This window comes from Notechis scutatus, chromosome 4 (genome assembly GCF_049901735.1).
Source record: "Notechis scutatus isolate UNSWTSFEM ecotype Mainland chromosome 4, rNotScu1.2, whole genome shotgun sequence".
In the NCBI taxonomy this organism is placed as follows: Eukaryota; Metazoa; Chordata; class Lepidosauria; order Squamata; family Elapidae; genus Notechis; species Notechis scutatus.
Genome location: NC_142012.1, coordinates 27,757,052 through 27,782,454, shown reverse-complemented (window position 1 = coordinate 27,782,454; position 25,403 = coordinate 27,757,052). Strand labels below are relative to the sequence as shown.

At 34.5% G+C, this 25,403-nt stretch overlaps 1 protein-coding gene across 7 annotated transcripts in view; it reads right to left on the bottom strand.

Annotated features, from left to right (window-relative positions):
* SH3D19 (SH3 domain containing 19) overlaps nt 1–25,403 on the bottom strand; it is a 53,465-nt gene that overhangs the window by 26,979 nt on the left and 1,083 nt on the right. For 2 of the 7 annotated variants that reach the window (XM_026668763.2, XM_087963035.1), the window contains exons 2-5: nt 13,584–13,623; nt 6,974–7,014; nt 1,602–1,642; nt 650–692 (exon numbers count right to left, since the gene is read on the bottom strand). In XM_026668763.2, coding sequence (XP_026524548.2) covers nt 650–692; nt 1,602–1,617 — 59 coding nt within the window. In that variant the 5' untranslated portion in view covers nt 1,618–1,642; nt 6,974–7,014; nt 13,584–13,623. Of the gene's footprint in view, nt 1–649; nt 693–1,601; nt 1,643–6,973; nt 7,015–8,836; nt 8,896–13,583; nt 13,624–15,299; nt 15,511–25,403 lie in introns of those variants that run through there. The other 5 variants (XM_026668761.2, XM_087963033.1, XM_026668762.2 and 2 more) reach the window with 4 other exon arrangements.

Sequence of the window (25,403 nt, the reverse complement as noted above, 5' to 3'; positions counted from 1 at the left end):
AAATAAATATATTATATTTTTTTTTTTTTTTTTTTTTTTTTTTTTTTTTTTTTTTTTTTTAATTTTTTTTTTTTTTATATTTTTTTTTATTAATTAATTTGTTTATTTTTTTTTTTTTTTTTTTGTTTTTTTTTTTTTTTTTTTTTTTTTTTTTTTTTTTTTTTTTTTTTTTTTTTATTATTTTTTTTTTTTTTTTAGTTTTTTTTTTTCAAATTCTTTTTTTAATTAAACGAATTACCACAACATATAAAATATTGTGGAGTCCACAAAAATCAATAGTATTCTGTATATTCAATCTCAACAGACTTGATTTATCTCTTTGTGATAACAGCATATGTGCACATAACAAACTCTTTCACCCTAGCCACTTTCCCCAATATTTTGGAAAGTTATAATGACATGAGTTTGACACCCTTGCTCTATAGCAGGGGTCTTCAAATTTGACAGCTTTTAAGAGTTGTGGATTTCAACTTCCAAAATTCCTCCTCCAGTCATGTTAGCTGGGAATTCTGGGAGTTGAAGTCCACAAGTCTTAAACTTATCAAGTTTGAAGACCCTTGCTCTATAGCAACATTTTCATTTATATGTCATAAGTCACCTCTTACACTTATTTTATTGGTAGAATAATTACAAATGACTATTAACATACCTTCTTTCTCTTTGCTGTTCACTGTGATAAGTTGTCCGAGAAGCTAATTTAAAAAAAAAGGCAGACAATTAATTTTTACCACTGCTAACATAATATTTAAGTCCAGCATTTGATCAGCATCTCCTTATGGCTCTGAGATTAAGGAAATTTCATTAGATATACCTTATAGCTCATGGGATAATATATACAGGATTCAAAATTAGTCCCACAATGTTAAAATATAAATATACTGTATATGGTTGATTTATTAAGGTCTTTAACATTCACATATACCTGATCTGACTTCATTTTAGTACAAAAGCAAAAAGTCTGGTATGAGAAATACCCACACACTAAATTAAACCATATGGATTTTGGCTTAACATTATTAAGTGAGCGACTTCTGGTTTATAAATCAGAAATTACTTAGTGATCCATCATATATATTCATCAAATTTTACTACATCAATCATCATATATATTCATCAGATTTGACTTAGCATACTATGTGAACCAAAAGAATATGTGATGGATTCAATCAATTTGTCCTACTTTTCTGAGACCCCCATTTCATGTCTGTGCCTTCAAACGACAAGCGAAAAGTGGACTGAGCATTTCCAGTAATACCATAATTCCAAGCATAGCCTCAGTAAGATTCAGTCAATATTACTACTAACAAAAATTAATTCTTATGTTAGGTAATTATGTTAGAGCACATTGAATTATGTAAAATGACTTAACTATAGATTTTCTCATTATAAATATTATTAAAATAACTGAAAATTTATTTGAATGAAATCATTTGCATTTATCTTATATAATTAAAATAATAGCAAAGTAGAAGGAATATTCTCCAGATAACATGATTTAGCAAAAAAATATTGTTTGATTATGCAGCAGCAAATTATTCTAATTGCACCATTTAAAATTTATAGAAGCAAAGCACCAGGCGGGGAAGTGAGAAAAGACATACCTCTTCTACGGGGCATATTTGAGTTGCACTATTCATGAGTGCTAAAGGAGAAAAAGAAGGGTTATAGAAGAAGATAAAGAAAGAGGAAAAAGAACAAACCAGATGAACAGTAAAGATCCATTAGACTGTCTTTGTTAGTTAGATAAGGGTATCATAGAGTATTTCCCCCACAAAATGAACTCTGGCAGTGTTTTAAATGCCAGTTTTTAAATTCAAATTTGACTTTAAAAAGAAGGGGAAAAAATAACCAGCAGCTTTATACTGTATCTATTTAAACAACGGAATTAAACGATTTCCTTATTTTGAAGTTGTTGGTACTTTTTTTTTCCCTGACTCTTCAACACGGGTGTATTAGTCATTGAAGATAGTAAAATGACTCCAAACTTCCATGTTCTACAATGGCAAAACGTTACTTTGATTTCTCTATCTTAGTAATCAATTTTGCAACAGATGTTCATATTTCCTTATTATTGACTCTTTCTGGGAAAACCACAAGCTCCTTTTATACTCTCCTTCAGTGTCAGAAGATAGGCTGCCTGCAAAATGACCAGCAATGTGTGGCTATAAAAGCTGAGTAGAGACACAGCCCAGTATGCTGGTGTTGGTATGGGAATCAGAGGGAAGATGGTTTGTGCTTGTTTGGTAAACTAAAATAGCTGGAAGCAGCCTAAAGCAATAGAAGACTTACTGTTCTTCAGAAGTAGGGCTTACACAGAGAAGACATGTCCATAATAATTGGAGTAGAGCTGTAGTAAAATAGGGAAAGAGTGATATAGTAAACTGAGTACTAGCCTTTGAGTACTTGTAGGTGTGTTGCCTAGAGGCCAGGTGGGTTGTATTGGCTCTCTGGGGTTTTGGACATTCAGATAAACAGATTTATCTTTGGGAAACAGAATCTCTCTCTTGTTATTATCATAATATATCACTGCTTTTAAAAGATAAAGGCTCACTATGCTTCATTATAAATCTGCTCATAAGGAATCTAACAGAAAATTTTCAGTTAAGATCAATGCATAAATTTCTGCTTATAAATAAAATCTCCTTTTCCATTTTAGTCATTTAGTCTTAACTGAAATTGTTTTAGAGAACTCCTTGAGTTTAGAAAGCTTTCTGGCAGTGAGATAAGGATCTCTGGGGCATTAGAATGTTACACTAGGTGTGGGGAGATCCAATTTCAAATCCTGTTCAGCCTTAGGGACATTAAGTCACTCAAAATCTCTTGGTGTAACTTATCTAATGTGATGACATATAATACTGTTATTTTCTCCCCAGAGCTATGGAACTATACAATGAAACCTAATAAATGCTAAAGCATTTTTTTTACATACATACAGTGTCCAGGTTAAGAATGTCCAACTTAAAGGCAACCCATAGATACAAAAGGGCTGCCTATTACTAAAAATGGTGGACAGCATTGCCTTCCTTGAGCTCACAAAGCACTGAAGCTATGCAATGGTTTCAGGTATCACCGAAGCCATACGTTTTTAATATATAGCCTGTTTCCCACAATTCCAGAAAGCACTGCACAACTTCAATTCTTCACCAGCTCAAGGAAGGAACTCAATCTGTCAGTTTTAATAATAGGCAGTCCATTTGTAGTAATAGGCAGTCCAACTTAAAACACAAATGCAGGTTAAAGACAATTAGGAACAAAACATGTTCCTAACTCAGGCACTGTCTGTACTTTTCTCCATCAACCTTCCCTATCACCTTTTCAAACAAAAACATTGTAAGCATGCATACAAGTAATTGTGTGCATCTTTTTGTAAAAGCTACCAGTTATTTATAATTAAATTCCAGAGTCATCTTGTAGGGGAAATAGGAGGCATAAAAATGTAGTAAATAATAAATAAATAAAATATGCCTGTACGCATGCATGTGTGCATGTGTACATACTTATGGTATATATAACAACTTTAAGTAAAATTGCTGCATAAGCATTCACCAGTATGTCACATACTATCTGAACTACTGCAGACTGGGAAGAGGTAATAATGTTTTACATACAGCAATCTCATTAAATGTTATTTTGTTAAAGATTTTGTTGGAAATGATTGTGTATATTTGAAAATAGAAAGTGAGCAAGCAAGGAAATGCTTGTGTGTAGATAAACTACACATAAAGGAAAACCTTCCTTCTTTCTAAAGAAAAAGAGGCAAGTATATAGGGAGGGATACAACAGATTTCAGTACGTACACAAATGTTTATCTGTACATATGTTCACATAATCAGTGTGTTCAGTGGGACTAAACAGGACAAATGTACAGAAAGGGAAAGCAGATGGGGAAGATTACTGTGGTATCAAGATGACACCATTATAAACTTATGTGCACTCTGGCAAAAGTTTCTTCCAATGCTTATAATTGTTTTTGCTGAAATATTATTCCAATTAAGGGAAAACATGAAAGAGAGACAACTTTCATTGAGATAAACATTTTTAGAACTATTAATGTCATTAACAGTTGTCCTAAAAATATCTTCTGAAAAAAGACTTTAATCTTGAGAAACTTTGGTTCTTCTCTTTAATCAGCTCCCCCTGCCCTCCAAAAGCTGGGGAAAAGTTACTTTGATTGGAAAATTGGAAAAATGGTTACAGGAAATATGAAAAGTGTTTTAGTAAAATTGTATTTATATATATGACAACTCCATACAAGCAACAATGTTAGTTTGAAGTAAAAAAAATGTGAGAATTTGACAAAAATGCTTATGAGTGAAGGGATGAAAAGGAAGTGAAGCAGTATTCATTTATCAGACTCAATTTAGCCTGCCACCTAATTATATTATCTAGAACATTACAAATAATTTATTATTAAGACTAAATTAATATACTTCAAATAGTCTATTTTTCAGTTATTACAATGCAAATAATAGCCTTGTCAGACAGTCCGTGACTTCCGAGCCATCAGCCATTCCATCTTGCTAAGGTTCTAAGCCTTACAGTTTTCAGACAGATCAGCATACCACATCTCTGGCCTGGGGTAGACATGTGGCTCTGTTCCCCTAGAAAGAGCTAGTCCACAATTTGTAGGTCTTCTGGAACTCTCAGCTGCTGTCGGAATAGCCGGTGAAACCTGTACTCAGGGTTAGCCTTTATCTAGCTGCAGCTAGCCCGCCAGGTGCTTCACTATCTGGAGCCAGAAGTACAAGCAACAGTCGCTCACGCCATCATTTCACAGTTGGAATACTATTATGCATTTTTCATGGGACTGCCCTGGAAGACTATCCTAAGACTACAACTGGTACAAATTGTTGTTTCACACATGCTAAAGGAATTACAAAGTTCTATAGGACCAATTATGGTAGGAGCTACAGTGGATGCCATTCTGTTTCTGGTTGCAGTTCAAGGTGCTACTTATCACTTTTAAAGTCCTCATGGCTGGAAACCTGGTTATCTGTTGGATAATAGAACCATCCAACCAAAGTATTCATGCAGAGAATTTGCTCAGTGGTCCAAACCATATGAACTATAATTGGAAGACACTCTGAAGCAAGCATTTTCTGCGGGGACTCTGTTGAAAAGAATAAGGCAACATGCAAAACCACCCCCACCTCCCGGTCCGTTGAAAAACTATCCTCCATGGAACCAGTCCCTGGCATCCAAAAGGGGGGGGGGGCTACTGGAGTAGAACACCATATCATAATATATACCCGTGATGGTGAACCGATGGCACGCGTGCCAGAAGTGGCATGTAGATCTACTTCTGCTGGTATGCGAGAGGTCGCCTGGAAGAGCCCCACTGTACATGTGCACATGCCACACGCCTTCCAGCTGATTGTCAGCTATCTGGCACATATGCATGAGGGTGAGAGATGCATGCACATGCGCAGAGATGCTCAGGGCTCATGGGGGGTCATATACGCATGCGCAGGGGGCGTGGGGTCCCCACGCGCATTGCCTTCTGGGTGCTGGCATGCAATTTTTGGCATGGGAGCCCAAAAAGTTTAGCTACCACTGATATATGCGATTTGTGCCTGGATCTTCACAACCCTGATGTCAGGGATAATTGTGCCTGTGGTGAACAATGGTGGCGCTATTAATAAGCTCTACAATTCTTGACTGATTATAATAAGATGGAATTTGTATTATTGTTATGGTTATCTGTAAATGATTATTCATTTGCTGTTGCTATTATATAGCTGTTGATACTATAAATTGTTATATTTATTCATTTGCTGCTGCTATTATATAAGCTGTTGATTTATAAATAAACTTTTATTTATTTTCTGATAATATTAAGCTGTTGATATTGTAAGCTGCTTAGATTTGTACTGACTGAAATGATACAAAAACACCAGAATTAGACAAATCTTTCAGCTATTAAAATAACTCTAAAATCAAATGAATGCTAATAATATCCCACTATGCTATATCATAATATAGTTTACAACCACTAAATACAATGACATGATTACAGGCTCATCTAAAAAATAAATTGAATATTGATATTTATTAGACAGAAGAAGCAAGAACCAGATTCTTTTCCTTTGGATTCCAGATCAGGTGTGATAATGTAATACTTCTATCAGCCTGCTTAATTTTGGTTCATAATTAACATTAAACCATAAGCATTATAATAACAAACCATAGCAAGTTTTACAATTGTTTTTTTTCTTCCTTTACAAGGATAATTTTTGAAAAAGTTTGTTTTGGATTAACTATAAATTTCCTCATCATCCAAATTGAAAGAAATGTTGGCCAATTTCATATTTTAATTTATGATAGTGATACATTCAACCAACTTTGTTCAGATTAACTACATAATAGAAATCAAATATTCTATTAAAGTGCAGATAACATAAAATAGAGCTTCTGATATCTTTCTCACAAACTTGCAGAAAAGAAATGAAAAATACAAGTTCAAGCATTTTCTTGTTTCATAAAATGAGTAAATAACAAACACTGCAATCCAGCTCAGGTTTTTATACTAGAAAATGAGAATGAAATATAAGCAAAGAAATACATTTAAAGTACTCTACCTATCAATATTTTTTAAAAACAGGTATGTTCAGTGGAAAGGAAAACAACTGATATGAATAATTTAACTCATTTATTTTTATCTAAATACATTGCATGTAACTTGCACAATTTTGATAAGTTATCTTGATTTCTGTTTAAAAGAGCTCAAAAAGAAACAAATTTATCTGTTAAACTAAACAACAAGAATCAGGTCATCATGATAATCAATCCTGGAATTTGAAATATCTGTAACAGAAAGTGCAAGGAAGAAACATAATATATCTGCAATGGTGAAGCAACTTACAAACACTAAAAACCAAAATACCTGCAGTCTGTTTAATAAAAATCTTAATAAACATTTGTTCAACTCTTCAGTATTCATTAGATAGATATAACAGATCAAAAATCTACTTACTTCTCTTGATTGCTGCTTTAATAGATGACAAGGGACCTTGGCTTAGAAAATGAAAAGCAGAACAAAAATAGAATTATACATTATACAAAAATACAGACCATTTATTAGAGAATTATTCAAAAACATTGTTTAGGGTGGTCCTTGACTTCAAACCATTTTCAGTGACTGTTCAAAATTACAACAGCGATGTAAAAAGTGAGTTATGACTCTTTTTCACACTTAGGACTGTTGCAGCATTCCCGAGGTCATGTGATCAAAATTCAGATGCCTGGCAACTGGCATGTATTTATGATGGTTGCCATGTCCCAGGGTCATGTGATGAACCTTTTGTGACCTTCTGATAAGCAAAGTCAATGGGGAAGCCAGATTCACTTAACAACAGTGTTTCTTACTTTACAATTGCAGTGATTCATTTAACAACTGTGGCAAGAAAGGTCGTTAAAATAGGGCAAATTTCAACAACTCCTTGTTTAGCATTGGATATTTTGAGCTCAACTGATTGTTAAGTCGAGGACTACTTATAGTAATTATTGTAAACAAGCAGATTTGCTGAAAAATTGTAAATTTTTCCTTCTTCACTGATTGACTGAAACCAATTATGGAAAGGAGAACTACAGGGATTGATTGCCACATGCCTACAGGAAAACATTCAGTTGTTTACCAATTTATCAGTTATTTCAGGATATTGGTATTTGTATACTGGCAATTGTTTCTATGCACCAAAATACAGGAAAATGGATGGAAGTGATGCCTTTAGTACTAACTCTGCACTAACTTGGTATATACTGTACAACACTGTACGAAACTGTAGTATGGTTAAGGTTAGTTCCCTATTGTGAGAACTCAGTTTTCATGGTTTGTGGCTAGTCCAACTTAATAGAAACCTTTTTAAGTCAACCATAATTTAATATGCTGGTTGAACTCATTCATTTTGTCCTTTATTGTATCATCCTTGAAATGAACAGATAAATATTTTTGCAGACAATATATTTTGGGTTTTCTACTTCTTTTGATTGTTTTGCCCCGGGCTTTTTTTCCCCCAATATATATTGGTAAAATATATTATTTTACTATATTTGGACTATATTTGGGATATAATCCAAAATCCAGAAACCAATTTAGGACAGTGAGAATCATCACATACATTAGTGTGATGAAGATTGAAAAGCACTTTTTATTTTATTATTGTCTTTGTCTTTGTTGCCTTTTTTCCTATTTTTTCTTTTTCTGCACCTTCTGGCCTCTTTTATCTTCTAGTCTGCATTAGTTTGAACTATATTTATTGAAAACTTCAATAAAATTATTAAATTAGAATCCTTCATATGATCACTCAGACCTTAACTCTTCCAGAGGCTGATAGCTAGAGAAAGTAATTCTATATAAAAGTAATATAATCTATTTTATGTTCTATTATTTTAATGTGTATAGCTTTATCTAATGCATGTTGAACTTTAGCAAAAAATAAAAATAAAAAACAACAGGCAACCCTAGAAAATTATATACAATAAAACAGCTGTCGCCACAAACATTTAGTTTCTCTGGTTACTGTTAAAGCAAGAGACTGCATGTAATTATTGAAAAATATCTATGAAACGTTATTTGAAAAATTTCTGAGCAGCGCAGGCAGGATGTTAATATTTCTGGTGGCTGAAATCCACATAATACAATGTTAATAGACATATTATGATTCTCTTTCTCTATCTTTTTATCATAAAATATATTTCACATTAACCTAACGATATAAAAGCTTCATTTTTCAACTAAATTGATCTATATAATTTTTTTGTGCTTTGGTAATGAAGTCTAACTACAAACAGATTAATGCATATACTATGAAGGAGAAGAATACAGGTTATACATTACCTAAGAATGAGAGGCAATAGGTCTAGAAGTTGTAGTAGAATATTTTTTTACTTTTTACTTCCTATTTTCCTATTCAATGCACCATATCACTTCAGGAACCCTACTATCCTTTCAAGTCATCAAGAGAGGAAAAGAGAGGCAACCCTCCTCACTTTACAGCTTCTAACCTTTTTAAAAATCTGACGTGACTTAATAAGTAGCTCCAGAAGTGAAGGCAAATTGAGTGTCAACAATTGAGTGTCCCTTGAGGATTGGGTATGTTTTCTGCTATAATTTTGAAGATTCCTGCTCTGAGTAGGAACAAACAGCCCTTCTCTTGTTAACGAAAATACAGAGAACTGAGGAGAAACAGTACTGTATTTTTGTAGAAATTTCTAAAGTGAGGAAAATAATGTTTATAGGCATTATAAAATCTACCAAATGTGATAGAGCTCGCTTACAAAAGGACTTTTATTTTTTGTCACCTGTTGTCAACATCAACAATACATGTTTATCACTGTTGCAATTCTCTAAACTCTTAATTCCCAAATACAAACCAGAATACAGGAGACAGAAAAACATCAGGAAAGCATCTGCAGTTGCTCTTATAATAACAGAGGAGGTTAAAACTCCCTATAATTCTATTATCTCACACAGGAGTGAATCACTGGCTTGTTTTCTGGATCTTCAGCTATTGCTCATTTCAAACCATTTACTGTGAGAATATTAATGATGAATTATCCTTCACCAAATTAGTTTTGCTCTTAAATACTAGCTCTCCCAGATGGACAAATTAGTTTGGGGTTTCAACGTAAAACTAAGGCACAACATCGTATATTCCAACATTGTATAGCAATAGGATAAAAACATTAAATTAAGTTAAATCATTGTGAATTCCAACACAACAAAACTAGATAGCAACAAATTTATTTTTAAAACATTAATGCTACAAAACAAAAGTGTTTGGAAATAAGTTTTGTTGATCAGAATTTAAACAATGTTAATACTTCATATTTTAAACGTTTAAGATCCAGATAACTCATTCCCGCTGTTCTTTTATATTTTGTACTACAGATAATTTTTAAGATTATGAAATCTTTATAAAAGGAAGAATCTCTTCTACAAAAACATTATCTTTCTGCTCAGTAACAGCTTGTTCCAAATTCTCCCTGACTCAGCTGAGTTACACCCTCTATACATTTTGAAGTACAAGCTTAAAAGAGTGGCCATTTATGAATGTGCAGTGTGCAGACATTCTAAATTAGTGTGATACAACCATACTTCTTCAAACCTTGTCTTTCCAAATGCATCACTATAGTATGCATAGCTATAGTAACAAAATGTTCAATGTTATCCTGTCTCTAATTACATTTCTACTATATTGCATTGAGGAAAACAATTCTTATTTATATCCTAATATAAATACATCCTAACCTGTGATATACTCATGAAATGCAATCATATTTTAAGTGCTGATCAATATTTACCTTAATTTGTACATATTTTTATTTTATTTATTTGTATCCCACTTTTATTATTTTTTACAAACAACTCAAGGTAGAAAAAATATCTAATACTCTTTCCTTCTTCTATTTTCCCTAAAACAACCCTGTGAGATAGGTTGGCCTGAAACAGTGACTGACCCAAAGTCACCCCCAGGATGTATAGACTGATATTTAAGGCACTCAGAAATGATGTATCATTTTACTACATCATTTTACTCCCCTCTGGGAAAGGGAGATTATGGCAATTCTCATTATCTTTTAAAATATTTAAATTTGTGTTAAGAAATGGCTCTTCAAACTCTCTTGCAACTCGCTCTAAAAAGGCTGGACTGTTTATCTTACTCCCAAGTATTATAACTGTCATTGCACATGTATGTAACTTTTAGGGGGTAAAAACCATTTTTAAGGGTGTGCCATACAAGAAACATTATCCAAACCCATTTTAAAGAGCTATTCTACCTTTACAACTACCAGTACATGCCTTAGTGACTTGCCAGAATAACCTCAGTATAGAATTATTTGACCATTCAGAGACTGGTACAAGTTCAAGGCACAACATCGTATATTTCAACATTATCATTCAAGTACCACATTGCTCAAAACAGCCTGACCTTTAATAACATAAGTAAGAACAATCAAATAAACATAACTTAGGAAACTTTTACTTGCACAGTTCAGGATATTGGAAACCCTGATTTACTAATAGCTCAGGCAGATGCTTAACAGATACTGAAAGATTCACTAGAAAGACACTCAATCAAATTGTTGTTGTTAGTCACAAAGTTGTGTCCAACCATCGCGACCCCATGGACAACATTCCTCCAGGCCTTCCTCTCCTCTACCATCTTCTGGAGTCCATTTAAGCTCACACCAACTGCTTCAGTGACTCAATCCAGCCACCTCATTCTCTGCCGTCCCATTCTTCTTTTGCTCTCAATTGTTCCCAGCTTTAGGCTCTTCTCCAGTGAGCTACCCAAGGTTATTAATTGTTCAGTTTGTATTTATGTCTGTTGTGTTAGAAACTGCTCACTAAATGCCCTCAAAGATTAAGATTCCTGATAGGTTTAACCAACTAAATCTGGTAAATTCAGCTAGCCAAGCTACAGTTTTATTTGTATTTTTTATAACCATTTCTGACTTTTGTGCCCTGGCATGCTAAACATGCTATACTAGAAATTAGAATTGATAAAATATAAATTATAATGGAAAAAGTTATCTTATCCACATAAAACTTTCTTTTCTACAGAGGTATTTCTTAGCTCTGAATATTCAAGTGTCTTTAACCTAAAGTTTATAAATTGTAAATTACAGGGGTGACATGGAAAGCAGGAGCCCCCAACTCCTGGGCTGTGGCCTACTACCAGGCCTTGGCCCATTTGGAACCAGGCTGTGTGAGTGGCGGGTGCTTGCGTGTGCAACTCCACTTGCGCAAGCAGCAGGTACTCACGCTCAAGTGTGAAGCTCCATTTGTGTGAGCAGTGGGTGCCTGCTCCCACCATTTGCGCAAATGGACCTGTGTGTGCTTGCATTCACCTGCCACTCACAAATAACCATTCCCTTCCCCCCCACACACAACCAAGCCTCCAAGTCAGAAAGGTTGGGGACCGCTGTTCTAAAATATACGACACAGGGCTGTCACATTTCATACCTATTGAGGGTATCAATGTCCTGATCTGTCACACAGATAAACACAATACTATTGTACAATACAATATTGGTGTGGTGTATTTTTATAAACTTGATTCAACTTTGATAATTTCCTACTGCACATTTTCAACTAAGTTTGAGTAATTATAAAATATTTACATGAGAAGCAGGTCAATTAAAGCTTTCATGTCACCTCAAGGCATGCACTAAAAGAATCAAGTAAAGTAATTAGTAAATTCCTTGCTGTTGGCACCTAGATTCATTGTGTTAAAAAAAAACCCAAAGACTAACAATGCACATAACAATGCACATAAATTAAGATATAGGGTTGAGCAACCTATGGCCCTAAAGCTATATGTTGCCTTTAATTAAATTACACATGACCTGGTCCTAGTCAAAAACATTTCCAACCTTGAAAAGTAAGAAAACTGCAACAGTTTTTAGCAATAATATCATAAAGGGGCACTATTCAGTAGTTTAAAGTAAACAAAATACTTGATGGGTAGAAAACATTGTCTCTGCAATCAAATCAGAGAATCAGAAAAGAATATAATTCTTTTGTGTTTCTTTATCATTATAAAGAAGTAAAAATTTTCCATTTTTAATAATCAATTAATTGATTAGTGATATCCATGGGTAAGCACATTTATCAATATATAATATCAATTTATGAAATACAATTTGTCATCACCCATTTGTTACTGTAACAGATTTCAAGTAAACCATATCTCTGCCTTCCTTATTTATGAACCATTTACATTTACTGACTGGGTGCTATTATCTTCAAGAGGTATCTGAAATTGCTTATAATCTTTGAGATTATCATAGATAAGATGGAGCAGAGACTAATGTTCTGTAATGCAAATTGTAGATATAAAAAAGACAGACTCACATGAGAGATATGCATTTAACTACAAGGACCTGCGCCCCTTGTATTACCACATATGTATTTTATCACTATATTTCCTTTTAATTATTTTATCCCAGAATAAGATTATGTATTTTTTATTTTATTGATAATATCATAAGACTATTCAATTAATAAACTAATCTATTCTACAATGATATGTGGATGCTTAATTACACAATAAATAAATGCTACTAAATAATACATTCTAGTCATTTTAAGTTCCATAATGTCCCTACATCTTTCAGTGGCTACATTCAGAGATTACAATATAGTATTAATTATTTTTAATCATAGTTTATAAAATGTACTGAGACAGGGATACAAAAATTTTCTGGGCTAAAGGGCACATTTGGCCTTTAAGTAGCATATTGAACCCTGTGTTACAAAAAAAAGTAGAATTCTTTCCATTTGTCACACTTATTAAAGCTCTGCGTATTTTAGAGCACTTTTTTGTTTTTCAATCCTACACAAAGAATATTATAAATGCAAGAATTAAAAAGAGAATACAGATGGAGCCAATAAAATGTTTACCCTATTTGAAATTTTTAAAGGATTCAATGTGATCCTTTATGCACTTTAATTACCAGGGCAAATCTAAAATGCAAAATTAATGTTTTTAATATTTTCATTCAATTACAGTTTCTTAATTCTTTTTGATACAATATAGAAGAATATAAACAGAACAAAAACAGAAAAACAATCTCACCCTGATGAACGATGGTCTGGTTTATTTCTTTCTGAACGATCTGGAATAAAAAAAACATGTCCACAAAAGATGTTAATTTAGTTTACTATCCTACAGATATGAACTTTTTAAAGTGATATTTTTAAAAGCCAAATTTGACTTTATAGGGGATACTTTGCCCAAAAGAAATAAAAACTTCTTCAGAGAATATTTAAGCGTATCACTGAGAAATACAATTTTCTTTATGCTTGTTAAGTTTGTTTTTTATGTTTAACAGATGCTGTCCTCTTTTTAAAACCCAACAGTTTCCCAAAGAATGTAGGAGAGGAGTGGAAAAAAAACCCACAGAATTAGTCAGCGCCTAAGAATCATTTCATGAATCACAGCTGGCAGACTCTAGCAAAGGATGGGAGAAACATTCAGTGACATCAACAATCGTGCAAATACAGACTATATTTCTATTATGCCTTTCTCCGTGATTGTCTACGTGATTGCAGGCATCTTAGCCTTTCTGTGTTCTTTTTCCAGAGAAGTGTTATTAGTAGACTGCTTTTCTTTTTATAAGATTGGGTGAAGATTGCATGTACTGGCAAGATGACTTGAACGTTAATTATAATTATAAATCACACTATATTAGAAAACATTTTGGAGTTTTAAAACTACAATGAGTCTATTGTATATATAACGAAAAATATAAACTGTTCCCCAAGACAGATCATTTCCTCTGCAAAATATTCTATGCTACTTTTTTTCCACATAATTTTTTTTCTTCCACAAACTCCTGTCCAATTTTTGGAGGCTGCCTGAAAAAAGTCTCAGCAATTTTCCTGGCAAGGTTTTTCAGAAGTACCGTTGCCTCCTTCTTAAGGCTGAGAGAAAATGATTGGCCAAGGTTACCCAGCTGACTTTGTTTCCCTGTTTCCAGACTGATGTCTTCACGACCACACCAAACTGGCTCTCACAGGAAATTTACAAATACAGCTATTCAAATATAAAAACACAATAATATTACTAAAGACTTGCACAGTATTCTGCTGTGCTAAATCTTATTACCCGTAATTTCATTAACCTCCCAGGAATTCCGTTTAACTTTCTTTTTACTGTTTATAGTTTATATAAACTGTGTATTGCTTTATAACTTTATAACTGCAATATAAATAATTATATAGTCCCCTTTCTGTATACAAAGATTTTTCCAAAAGAGTACTCTAAGTTACAATATCTGGAACCATATAAAGGTCTCATTTCATTTTATAAGCTGCCAAACTAGATTACTTTTAATACAATTTCTTACACTTTAACATGATGCTTGACAAGCTAATACCCTCATCTATATAATTTCTTGTACTGCTATTTTCTCAAACTGTGCAATAGTTTTAAATCTGTACTTCATGTTTCAATTTTTCAAGAAGAGTATTTATTGCCGTCTCTTCCTAGTAACTGATGCATGCCAACATAGCAATATAAATAATTAGAACTAAAACTATGTTTGAAAAACAAAGTCAACATTCAAGATATAATCTTAAGGAGTTATTTTTTATATATTTTCTTTTGCTCTCTCTTTTCTATCTTCTACTTTCCTTTACTATTCTTTTTTAAAATTTTCAATATTTTCTTAGTTTTTTAAATCTATTTGTAAGCTTTAATAAAAAAAATTTTTTTTTGAAGAAAGCTTTCCTTAGGAAAACATAAGAAAATATGCCTTTTTCTGTCGTCACAACCTGGTAATTACCATACCTGAAATTACAGAGGAGCACACAATCCTTTCCCTTCATGTTGCTATCCTGTGCAGAAAGTAAACTTTTATGGTCATTCATACAGCTGTCCAGCAAAACGAATCAAGACATTTTTCAAGTGGTACAACACCAGGAATGAGAAAGAGAAATCACAAAACGTGTAAACAGCATTTGAAATTATCCTTCTAAGAAGGCTTCTGATTGGCAGTTATACTGTAGCCAGAACTGGAATGCTATCATTCAGGAAGTGAATGTTATTCCATTTTCCCCCTTTCTTTCTTTGTTTAAACAGGAAATGGTTTAGCTGGACTTGCATAATTTACTGCTTAAAATATCATCCCAAAATGATAACAATTTTTTTAAAGCAAGAAATTTCTTAAAAAGACTCGTAAGTACTAATCTTATTTTCAATACAAAATGGTTCTTATTTTTTTAAAGAACCATTTTATTCTAGTTTAAACAGGATTATTAGTCAGTGAAAGTGAAATCTGTTAGCTTTCTTAGTCCCACAACTTGGTGCTACCTACATGGGGAGAAGTTATTAGAAAAACTCGGTAATATTATTTGCAAGAATGTTAGTATCCAAGTCCAGATTTTAAAAGTGATGTATGCAGATTATAATAAATATACATGGATGTTATTATATTTAAAATTTAATAGCTGGAGCAGTAAAGAATGAGTAAGAACACAGTTATAGCTAATTGGTTAAAGACAGCTGGCCACTACAGGAAGCAACCTGAGCTGTGATTGGTTGTTGTGAGCAAAAAGGGGAAGTTTCCTTGTTTCCCGTCTTTTTTCCTCTAGGTGCTGTGTGTGCTCTCTGTGATTTACCCGATAATGTTCTTACTGTATTGATTTACCTGACTATGCCCCTGTTTTTCTCCCTTATTTACTGTAAATATATTAATTTATATAAAACCAAAAGTTCTTGTCAGCGTCTCTGAATCCAATTGGACATCAGCTACGCAATTCCTTAACAATGGGCATGCAGTTTTAGTAATATATTAATACATTTTGGCAGAGCACTCCACAGTTAGGAATTTTCCAAGCTGCTATTCAATAATTAAATACTTTCACACACAGTCAGGTAGTGGGACATTGGAAAAACATGTGACCGTACACATCTAGGACTTCAGATTTTTTTGAGCAGCCAGACACAGATAGTCTCATTTACCAATGGTAAACTGGGACTGCAAATTCTGCCACTAAGCAATACAGTTGTAAGATGTGATGTCACAAGTTTCAATTGCAAATATTGTCATAGGTAAAGGACTAGGTGTATTTAATTTGTATTAGTTAAATCTACCAGCCCTGATGCCTATGTCATGGTGTTTATGATCATCTTCCATACTATGGCTTATGCCAGCTCCTCAAGATAGGCCAATTCAGGAAACAGACACAAAAAAATATTAGAATCTTATTATATTGATGTAGGCCACAATAAGAGAGTCATGAAAACCTGGCAACATATTTTCTTTCCCTTTTATACCGAAGAGATTCAAGGCATGGCAATTTTAAGTTTCTTTCTCATGCTTCCTTATTATGCAGATCTAGCTCATGATTTGCTAACACTCTCCACATACTGTTGTGGCCCGCCAGCGGCTGATGGAGCTGGCAGCAGAATCGGACAGCAACGAGGTTGGGAAGGAACCTGGGCCAGTCCTGGAGGCTGAGGAAGGCTTGGATGAGGGCTCTGCGTCAGGGGCAGAGATGGGGCCAAGGCAGACTGGCAGTCATCAGCTGCCTTAGGGCTCAGACAGCAGTGAGGCTGGGGAGCTTCTGGAACCGGTTCCCAGCCTGCGCATGCGCAGAGCTGCCAAAAGGAAGGAACAATTAAGAACTCAGGGTCGATGTGGGAATAAGGCCACAAGTGGACGATGAATGGCCCCTCCCATCAGGATTAAAAGAGAAGCAAAAGGGGAGGTTTTTTTTGCAGGAAACAACTTGCTCGTTCATTCGTTCGTTCCAGCCTCGTGAAGACTTGTCTGTGTAACCCAGCCCTTCCCTGTCAGCACTGCGTGTGGAAATATTTACCGGGCAGCTTTCCAGGATACATAAGTTCTGAGCTAATTAGTATACCTTTGCAAGACTGTTTGCCAAGCCGTTGGCTGAATGTGAATGCACTAAATTCACATTAATTTAATAAAAGAGATTTTGACGGGACTCAAGAGTTGGCTTAGTGCTTTTGGGGAAGACCAGGACAGAACACATACCTCCTCTAAGGTCAACTTTGCTTCTCTACAATTTTTCAAACTGGGTCCTACACAGGAGTGGGCTTCAAAAATTTTAGCAAAGGGTTCTCTGTCCAGTTGCTGGGTAGGCGTGGCCATGGTTGACATGCCCTACTCAGCCTCCTGCACCATGGCAGGAGGGGGCGTTTTTGCCTTCTCTGGGCTCCGGAGGCTTTCCTCGAGCCTCCAGGAGGGCAAAATGGCCTCCCTGGCTCCAGAGGCTCTCTGGAAGCCAGAAATAGGCCCATTTCTGAACTTTCTGAACTTCTCATTTTTCACCCTCCCAAAGCCTCTGTGCGCACCTTGCACTTACCTGCATCCAAAATGGGCTGCATGGGGACTCCTGGGAGGGGCGGGGTGGGCGGAATCAGCCAGGAGTGGGATTTGGAGGTTCTCCGAACTGTACATAATCTTAGCTAGGGGCTCTCCCGAACCCCTGCGAATCTCCAGAAGCCCACCCCTGATCCTACAGAACTTTAGGTTCTGTAAGAACTTCAGTGTGAGGTTCTAGGAAAGACTATAGGGGAGGTCAGAGTTCACTTGAACACAGTCAGTTTTCTATCACTAAAACTCTACTTTTGATCAGAATTTTTTTTAAACCAACCAAGCTCTTTGACCTGAAAAGGATAAGACAACTATTCCAATTAATGATGTTTTTAATTGGATCAATTGCAACAGTGAAGAAAAAGGAACACAAAATATTTTTCTCTAAGTATCCAGTTCTTGAGATATGATCCATTATTAAAAAATAATATATCATCAAATTCTCATATTGATGTTCATTATTTTTCTACATTAAATGATATATAACCAGTGAACAGAAACTAATTCATTTACTCACTGAAAGTAGAGTTAATTTATTTAGTTACTGAAAAGAAAATGGATTTCAGTTATCTTATTGGCCTAATGCAGTTAAAAAATTATGTAAATGAACAAATATAAGAAATGGCAAGACAGTACAATTATGACATAATTTAAATATTAAAGAGCCATTTCTTAACAAGGATGAAGTGCATTTTTATTTATCATTATCTACATGTTTTTTTAAATGATGATCTAATTTAACGATTAAGTTATTTCAATTACTATATTTGGAAGAATGCTGAATCTTTGGTCTAGCTAGCAGGACCAAAGCTATTTTAAAGTATTAAGTACCTTGGATTTTAAAAGCCAGAATATGAAGGATAAGTTACTTGGCAACCCTGCACAAATTCTTTCCTGTAGGGAACTTTATAATGTGCTTCCTTATTGCTCTTGACATCATGCTGTGTCAATGTACTTTTGATACGACATATGTGCATAAGTTTTTGTTTCAAATATAGGAAATTTTAAATCCAATATTCTTTCAAGAATGTGTTGCCTCCCACACTTCCAACATAGGGAAGAGAAAGTAGAATACATACACATGCCTACAACATGCTTGCCATTACAGGTAGTCTTTGACTTACAACAGTTCGTTTAGTGACCATACCAAGTTACAATGGCACTGAAAAAAATGACTTATGGTCCTTTTTCACCCTTACAACCATTGCAGCATCCCCATGACTCCATGATCAAAAGTCAGAGGCTTGGCAACTGACTCATATCTATGTCATATCTATGACAGTTGCGATGTCCTGGGATCATGTGATAACCTTTTGCAATCTTCTGACAAGCAAACCCTATGGGAAAGACAGATTCACTTAACAACCAAGTTATTAACTTAAGAACTGCAGTGATTCACATAAGAAATGTTACAAGAAAGGTCATAAAATAGGGCAAAACTCACTTAACAAATGTGTCACTTACTAATAGAAATTAATGTCATAAGTCGAAAACTACCTGTATTAGAAACATGCTGTTAAGCAACAGTGTCTAGAAATTGATCTCATGCTAAGCCATAGGTCTCCAATTTTTCTGGCCATTGAGCTAATCTGAAATTTTGAAAGTTTAGTATGGATGCTATAGCAGCTATTGTAAAGGATGCTTGCCCTTCACAAAATGGTTGCCATAGTCTAAGCAAAAAAACAAAAAAGTTGGATGGGATTGGAAGTTCCAAGGATAAGGAGAGTGAAATACACCACGCCAGTGTCCATGAGCATCATATTAAAAAACCCTGGTATTAAGCCATAATACATTTTGTTTTACTCAGTTACAGCATATTGTATACATGTGGTCCTTGACTAACAAACATTAATCATGGTTTGAAGTTACAAAAGCACTGAAAAAAGTGACTTATGACCAGTCCTTGAACTTAACAACCATCACAGTATCTCCCTGGTCATATGTTCAAAATTCAGATGCTTGCCAACTAGCATGTATTTACCATGGTTGCAGCATCCTGGGATCATCTGATCACCATTTGCAAGCATCCCAGCCAACTTCCGACTTCAAACTCAATTGGACAAGCTGGATTCATTTAACGACTGTGATTCTCTTAACTGCAGTGATTTACTTAACAGCCATGGGGAAAAAAGCTTGTAAAATCAGGCATGATTCCCTTAACAACCACCTTCTTTATTAATGGCTATCCTGCTCCCAATTGTAAGTTGAGGACTATCTGGAATTACATTTGACTGTGGCTTATTCAACAAACCATACTCATTCATGACACAAAGTATAAATCTAGTCACATTTACACTTAAGCTTACATATATCGTTTGTTGTTGTACAAAAACAACAAGTTATGTTCTGCTTCAGCATGAACTCAACTATTCTGCCACTTGATCACATATACAGTGTATAGTATAAATACAATGTATAGTATAAACAGCTTAATAGCAGCTCCCAATCTAACATTATACACATAAGAGAATATACAGAAAAATAATTTTGTACTAAAGAAGTAGATTATTTATAATTTTTCTTCTTTTCTTTCTTTTTGCTATTTTCTTTCTTACTTACTATTTTTCTTTGTTTTTTTTCCCCATAGAAGCAGACATCATTACTGACTGTTGGTATTGTAGTTATTAATTACACTCAAGATACAGTGTGATGATGGAAATGAAGAATCCTGGGTAAAGAATGCAGACTCAGAAATATGTGTTTATAACCTAAAATTAGAGCATCTAATTCCACGCCAATGTCGCAGACATGGTCTTACACAAGATTCATTATCAGAAGGTATTTTCAATTTACTGGTAGATTTGCACGTAAACTTAAGTACGGTAGAATCACTTTTCAGAGTGAGATGGAAAGTATATAAATTTAATAAATAAATCTGGATTCATCAAAGATAATAGTTTGATTTGCCACAAAGGCAAGCAAAGGAACACCACCATGTAATTATAATTTAACATTATGTAAATTAAGTCATTCAAACACATATCTGATACACGTTCAATGTGATTTGAAGCACTTACATTCTTGTTTATTTATTTTATTAATCAAATTTATATCCATCTAACTGAAAATGACTTATACCATTAAGGGTGAGAACACAAATCCTATACTGTAATAAGCCTTAATATAGTCTCTTGATTTTATATACTGAATTAAGCTAATGATGTTTATGGTTAAGGGTGTTTTGTGACTACATTCATTTATGACAAATTTTATAAGCCACAGTTAAGCAAACTATTAGTTAATATGTTGCATCAATTCACTCAGAGCCTATAAACTGGGCACTCCCAAATCTTTTAGCTAGGAATAAACTACATTGTCTATACTCATGTATCTCAGGTTTTTTTATCTGAATGCTGGGAGAAACTATTGGAGTGACCAGGTCTTATTATGAAGAGTAAAATATGCGTGGATTTTACATTCTAGCAATGTGACAAGAAAAACAAAATTGACAAAGAGATGTGAATGAAAGAAAAAAAACCTGTTCAAATAGGTGGACTCAGAATACATTTTTTTAGTCTGTATGCATTTTTCTGAAATGAGTGTTCATGAATGGCAGTATTCCCACCATAACAGTCACTTTTCATGATGATTATACCATTTCTCCAAATTCCAAATGTACTTATTAGCCAAAAGTTTAGAATTTCCTGGCTACTTTATTTATCTACCCTAACTATTTTAAATTAAATTGAAATTTATAATGAAATAGATATTAATTGGTATTCAAAGTTATATTAGGATCTTAATTGTAATAACACTTTTTTTCTGTGTAAAGTTCATGGCTATCACTTTATTCTTGCAAGGTTACCAAAAGGGACATAAGGAATTTATTTGTTTTTGCTAAACTTTTGCTAAACATTTTATGCATTTAGGAGTGGCTTCCTGACATAAATATCTAGATAAATATGAATGTCCAAGCTCATCAGGAAAAGCATCATATACTTAAAACAACGAGTTGAATTTCTAGCTTCAATGTGTGTATTTCAATTTTACTCATTTGATTATTTCAGAGAAAGAAACTGCTTTTTACTCTTTACCTTTGGATTTTTTTAAAAAATATTTTTTCGTTTTGTATTAAGAATTATATTTTTTTACAGATTATGTTTTTACAGTTAGTGGAAAAACTGCAACGTCTTTGTAGCTCCATGTGTCCTTTGGTACAAATACCAACAGACAAGTACTTTTCTGTAAAATTAAAACAGCATTGTGCTTAGTGGTGCTGGTTCATTTCCAAGGACAAGCAGCGATAGATAATAGTCAAAGAGCCTCTGTTACCACCCCTAATTTATTCCAACAGTACGTGAGCGAGAACCAGCTGACTTGAACAGATTCTTCCTACTGACTTCTTTTGCCTAAAGAAAAATCATAGGCATAATCTTTTGCTTTTGATATATTCAATGCATACATGCTCACTGACTACTGGGGAATGCAGTCAATTGTACATTCAAAGTAGTGAAATGGGAAAATAAGGAACAATGATTTCAAATGTCTACTAAAATGGAAAACTATCTTCCCAGCACTCTATCACATATCAAAACACACATTTCTGACATTAAAAAAAATGCATGTGCATTGTAGTAAAAGTAGTTGCACAACTACTTTTATAACAAAGTAGTTTATTATATGTGAATATGTGTGTTATGGTCACTAAAGTCTCCATCTGTAGTTGGGGTCACAACTGGTACACCAGTGACCTACTTCTTAATGGGACATTCTCCCTCATAAATAAAAGAATGTGCCAGAAAGCCCAAAGGCTTCTAGATTAACAGCAAGGCTAGCTGGGATTCACCTTGGCTCACTCTATCCAGATCCTTACTGTTAGGTATAACATTGATACCAAATATGGTTTGGGTGAATAAATATATAAAACTTAGATATCATGGTTTAAGTGCTTATCACTTTAAGCACAATGCTGCAGGCAATTAGCCGATTAAGGGTGCGGTTAGAAGTTACAATATAAGGAAGCATTAGAAGCTGGAAAGCTTACTGCGACTAACTGTGTCTTACTGCGACTGCCTCTGTGTTACTGTGACTGTGCCTGTGACTGAGATGTTCCTATCTGCTACTGTTTGATGATTTACTGCGTAATTCTACTGTTCTACTGTTTGAACTTCTTGCTGAATATCCAGCGTTTGTTCCTCTGGAGAGAGGCACCGGAGGAGGAGAAGATATCTTTATCGGCTGATAAAGATATTGCAAGGACCCTTAACTTGGACTGTAATAGTGAGTCTTACTGGATGGAAATATAGTGAATGACTATTGGACTGAATGACAATGCTTTAAACTCTAAATGGATTAAAAACTATTTAAACTATAAACAGTGTTTGTGTTCAGTGTGTGTATACTCTGGGGCCCTTCCTGGCTTGACTACTGCTGCAATACTCTGCTAGGGGTTAATCCCCAAACACTAACACTTACAATCAACAAAACATCAACTACGTCTCTGTCCAGCTTATGGATGACAATTGCATGTCATCCATATATTGATGCTGCCTCATCTGAACCAACAATCTACTGTATTCCAGGGGTACCTTTTATATAATATGGGGGAAAGTACAGGATTCACAAATGGGATATGATATACTCTGCCCTGGCTAATATTATTTTGAATTAACCACTCAGATGAAATGTAACACTGTAATCCAATGTCTTTCATTCCTAACCCTCTTAGATAGTTTTAGGATACCATGGTTGTACATGAAAGCAATCAGTATAATTTCAATTCCATGTCCAGAACTGGCACCAATTAACAGCAAATTGAGACCCAACAAGAAGACTACCAGAGAGGATGATCTTAAACTAGATCAAACTGCCAATAACCGTTTTTTTCCCTATCTGATCTCCTCTTCCATTTTTACTATGCAACTTTTTATCAAAAGTAAATATTACTTCAGTTAATATATGACTACCTATTTAAACACACACAACCAGATCCCAAATGTAGACAAAGTCCATCCTACAATAACATAATGCCACCTAAGTATCTTATTTCACTCCTGATATCCTCCAGATATATTCTGGCATTTCCAGCTGCCATTGTTAACTAAATTCCATGTGATTACAGCATCCCCCAGTTATGTTATCACCATTTGTGACCTCCTGCCAGCTTCCCCAATGTCTTTGCTTGTTAGCCAGCAATCGAGGTTACAAGTGGTGATCATGAGACTGTGTGGCACTGCAACAGCCAAAACTATGAGGACGTGTGATAAGTACCCCTCATTCTGCGCCACTGTAACATTAACAGTTGCCAAATGAATGGATGCTAAGTGACATCTACCTGTATTTTATACCTATCTGCAAGGAGCGTGTAATATGTATGAAACAAAATGAAATGCCTCAAATGCAATTGTATATGTGACAATTAAGTTGCATGCAATATCTTTATTGCATACTTGTGAAATTCCATAGTTTCTATACAACTGAAATGCACAAAAAATGGCCAGAAGGTAATCTGTGAGGATAACAGATTAGAAAACTTTCAGCCAAAGGGTGAGGAAAGAAAATAGCACTTTAACACAGAACATTTTAGTGCTGTGCAAACATAATGACGCGGCTGATAATTAAGGAAGTTTGCAAAGTTTAAAGTATGCCAAGTCTCAGAGGAGATGGTCATTCAGTGTTCCCTCCCTTTTTATAAAGACTTGGTAAGTATTGTATTCCACAAGAATTTAAAAAGCTTCCTAAAACTAAGTTAAAGCATTGATTTATATTGTTCATTATTATCCATTTTGTGTGGGCTGGCAATGCTTTTATCAATTCAAATTAAGTATTTCCCAATCCTCCCAGTAGACCACTAAGGAACTAAATCATGACATTTGTTGCACTAAAATTCATGTCTACCAAGAAACTATCACTCCTCTTCTTTTTAGAAAAAAAGTGCTTTTATAAAATGTCTTATCATTAGTGTGTGTGTGTGTGCGTGTGTCTAATCACTTCGTTATCAGAAATGCTAAATATTAAAATTTGAACCTTACTTTCTTTTACCCAACATAAGTTGTGTGACTAGTCTCTTATAATTCATTCTAAGAAAGGGTGTAAAGAAAGGGTAGCAGTTTGCTTTTTTTCACTAACCCAGAATAAATGGAGGACATCACTGAGTTTATACTTCACACTAAGCCATAGTTTCTTTAACCAAGATTTACTGAAATCACCATAAAGTTTCCAACCAATTCTGAACAGGTCCAAAATATAAACCCAAACAATACAAAAGATACAACTCCCAGCTGTTACTACAGCATTACAAATGATGTCATGATAACTTTTCAACCCATCCAGGAACCCATCCTTTTCTCATTTAAACAGGAACTGGTAAAACTGTTTTATCAAAGAAAAGACCTCCACGTTTCCTTTTTGAAAGGGTCCAACAGCATATCCGTGGGGTGGCATAGTATGCCGGTTGGGGAATTCTGGGAGTTGAAGTCCTCCAGGTTTAAAGTGGCCAAGGTTGGAGACCCTTGGCATAGACAGAATAACCCAGGGTCTTCAAACTTGATAGCTTTAAGACTTGTGGACTTCAACTCCCAGAATTCCTCCTCCAGTCATGTTAGCTCAGG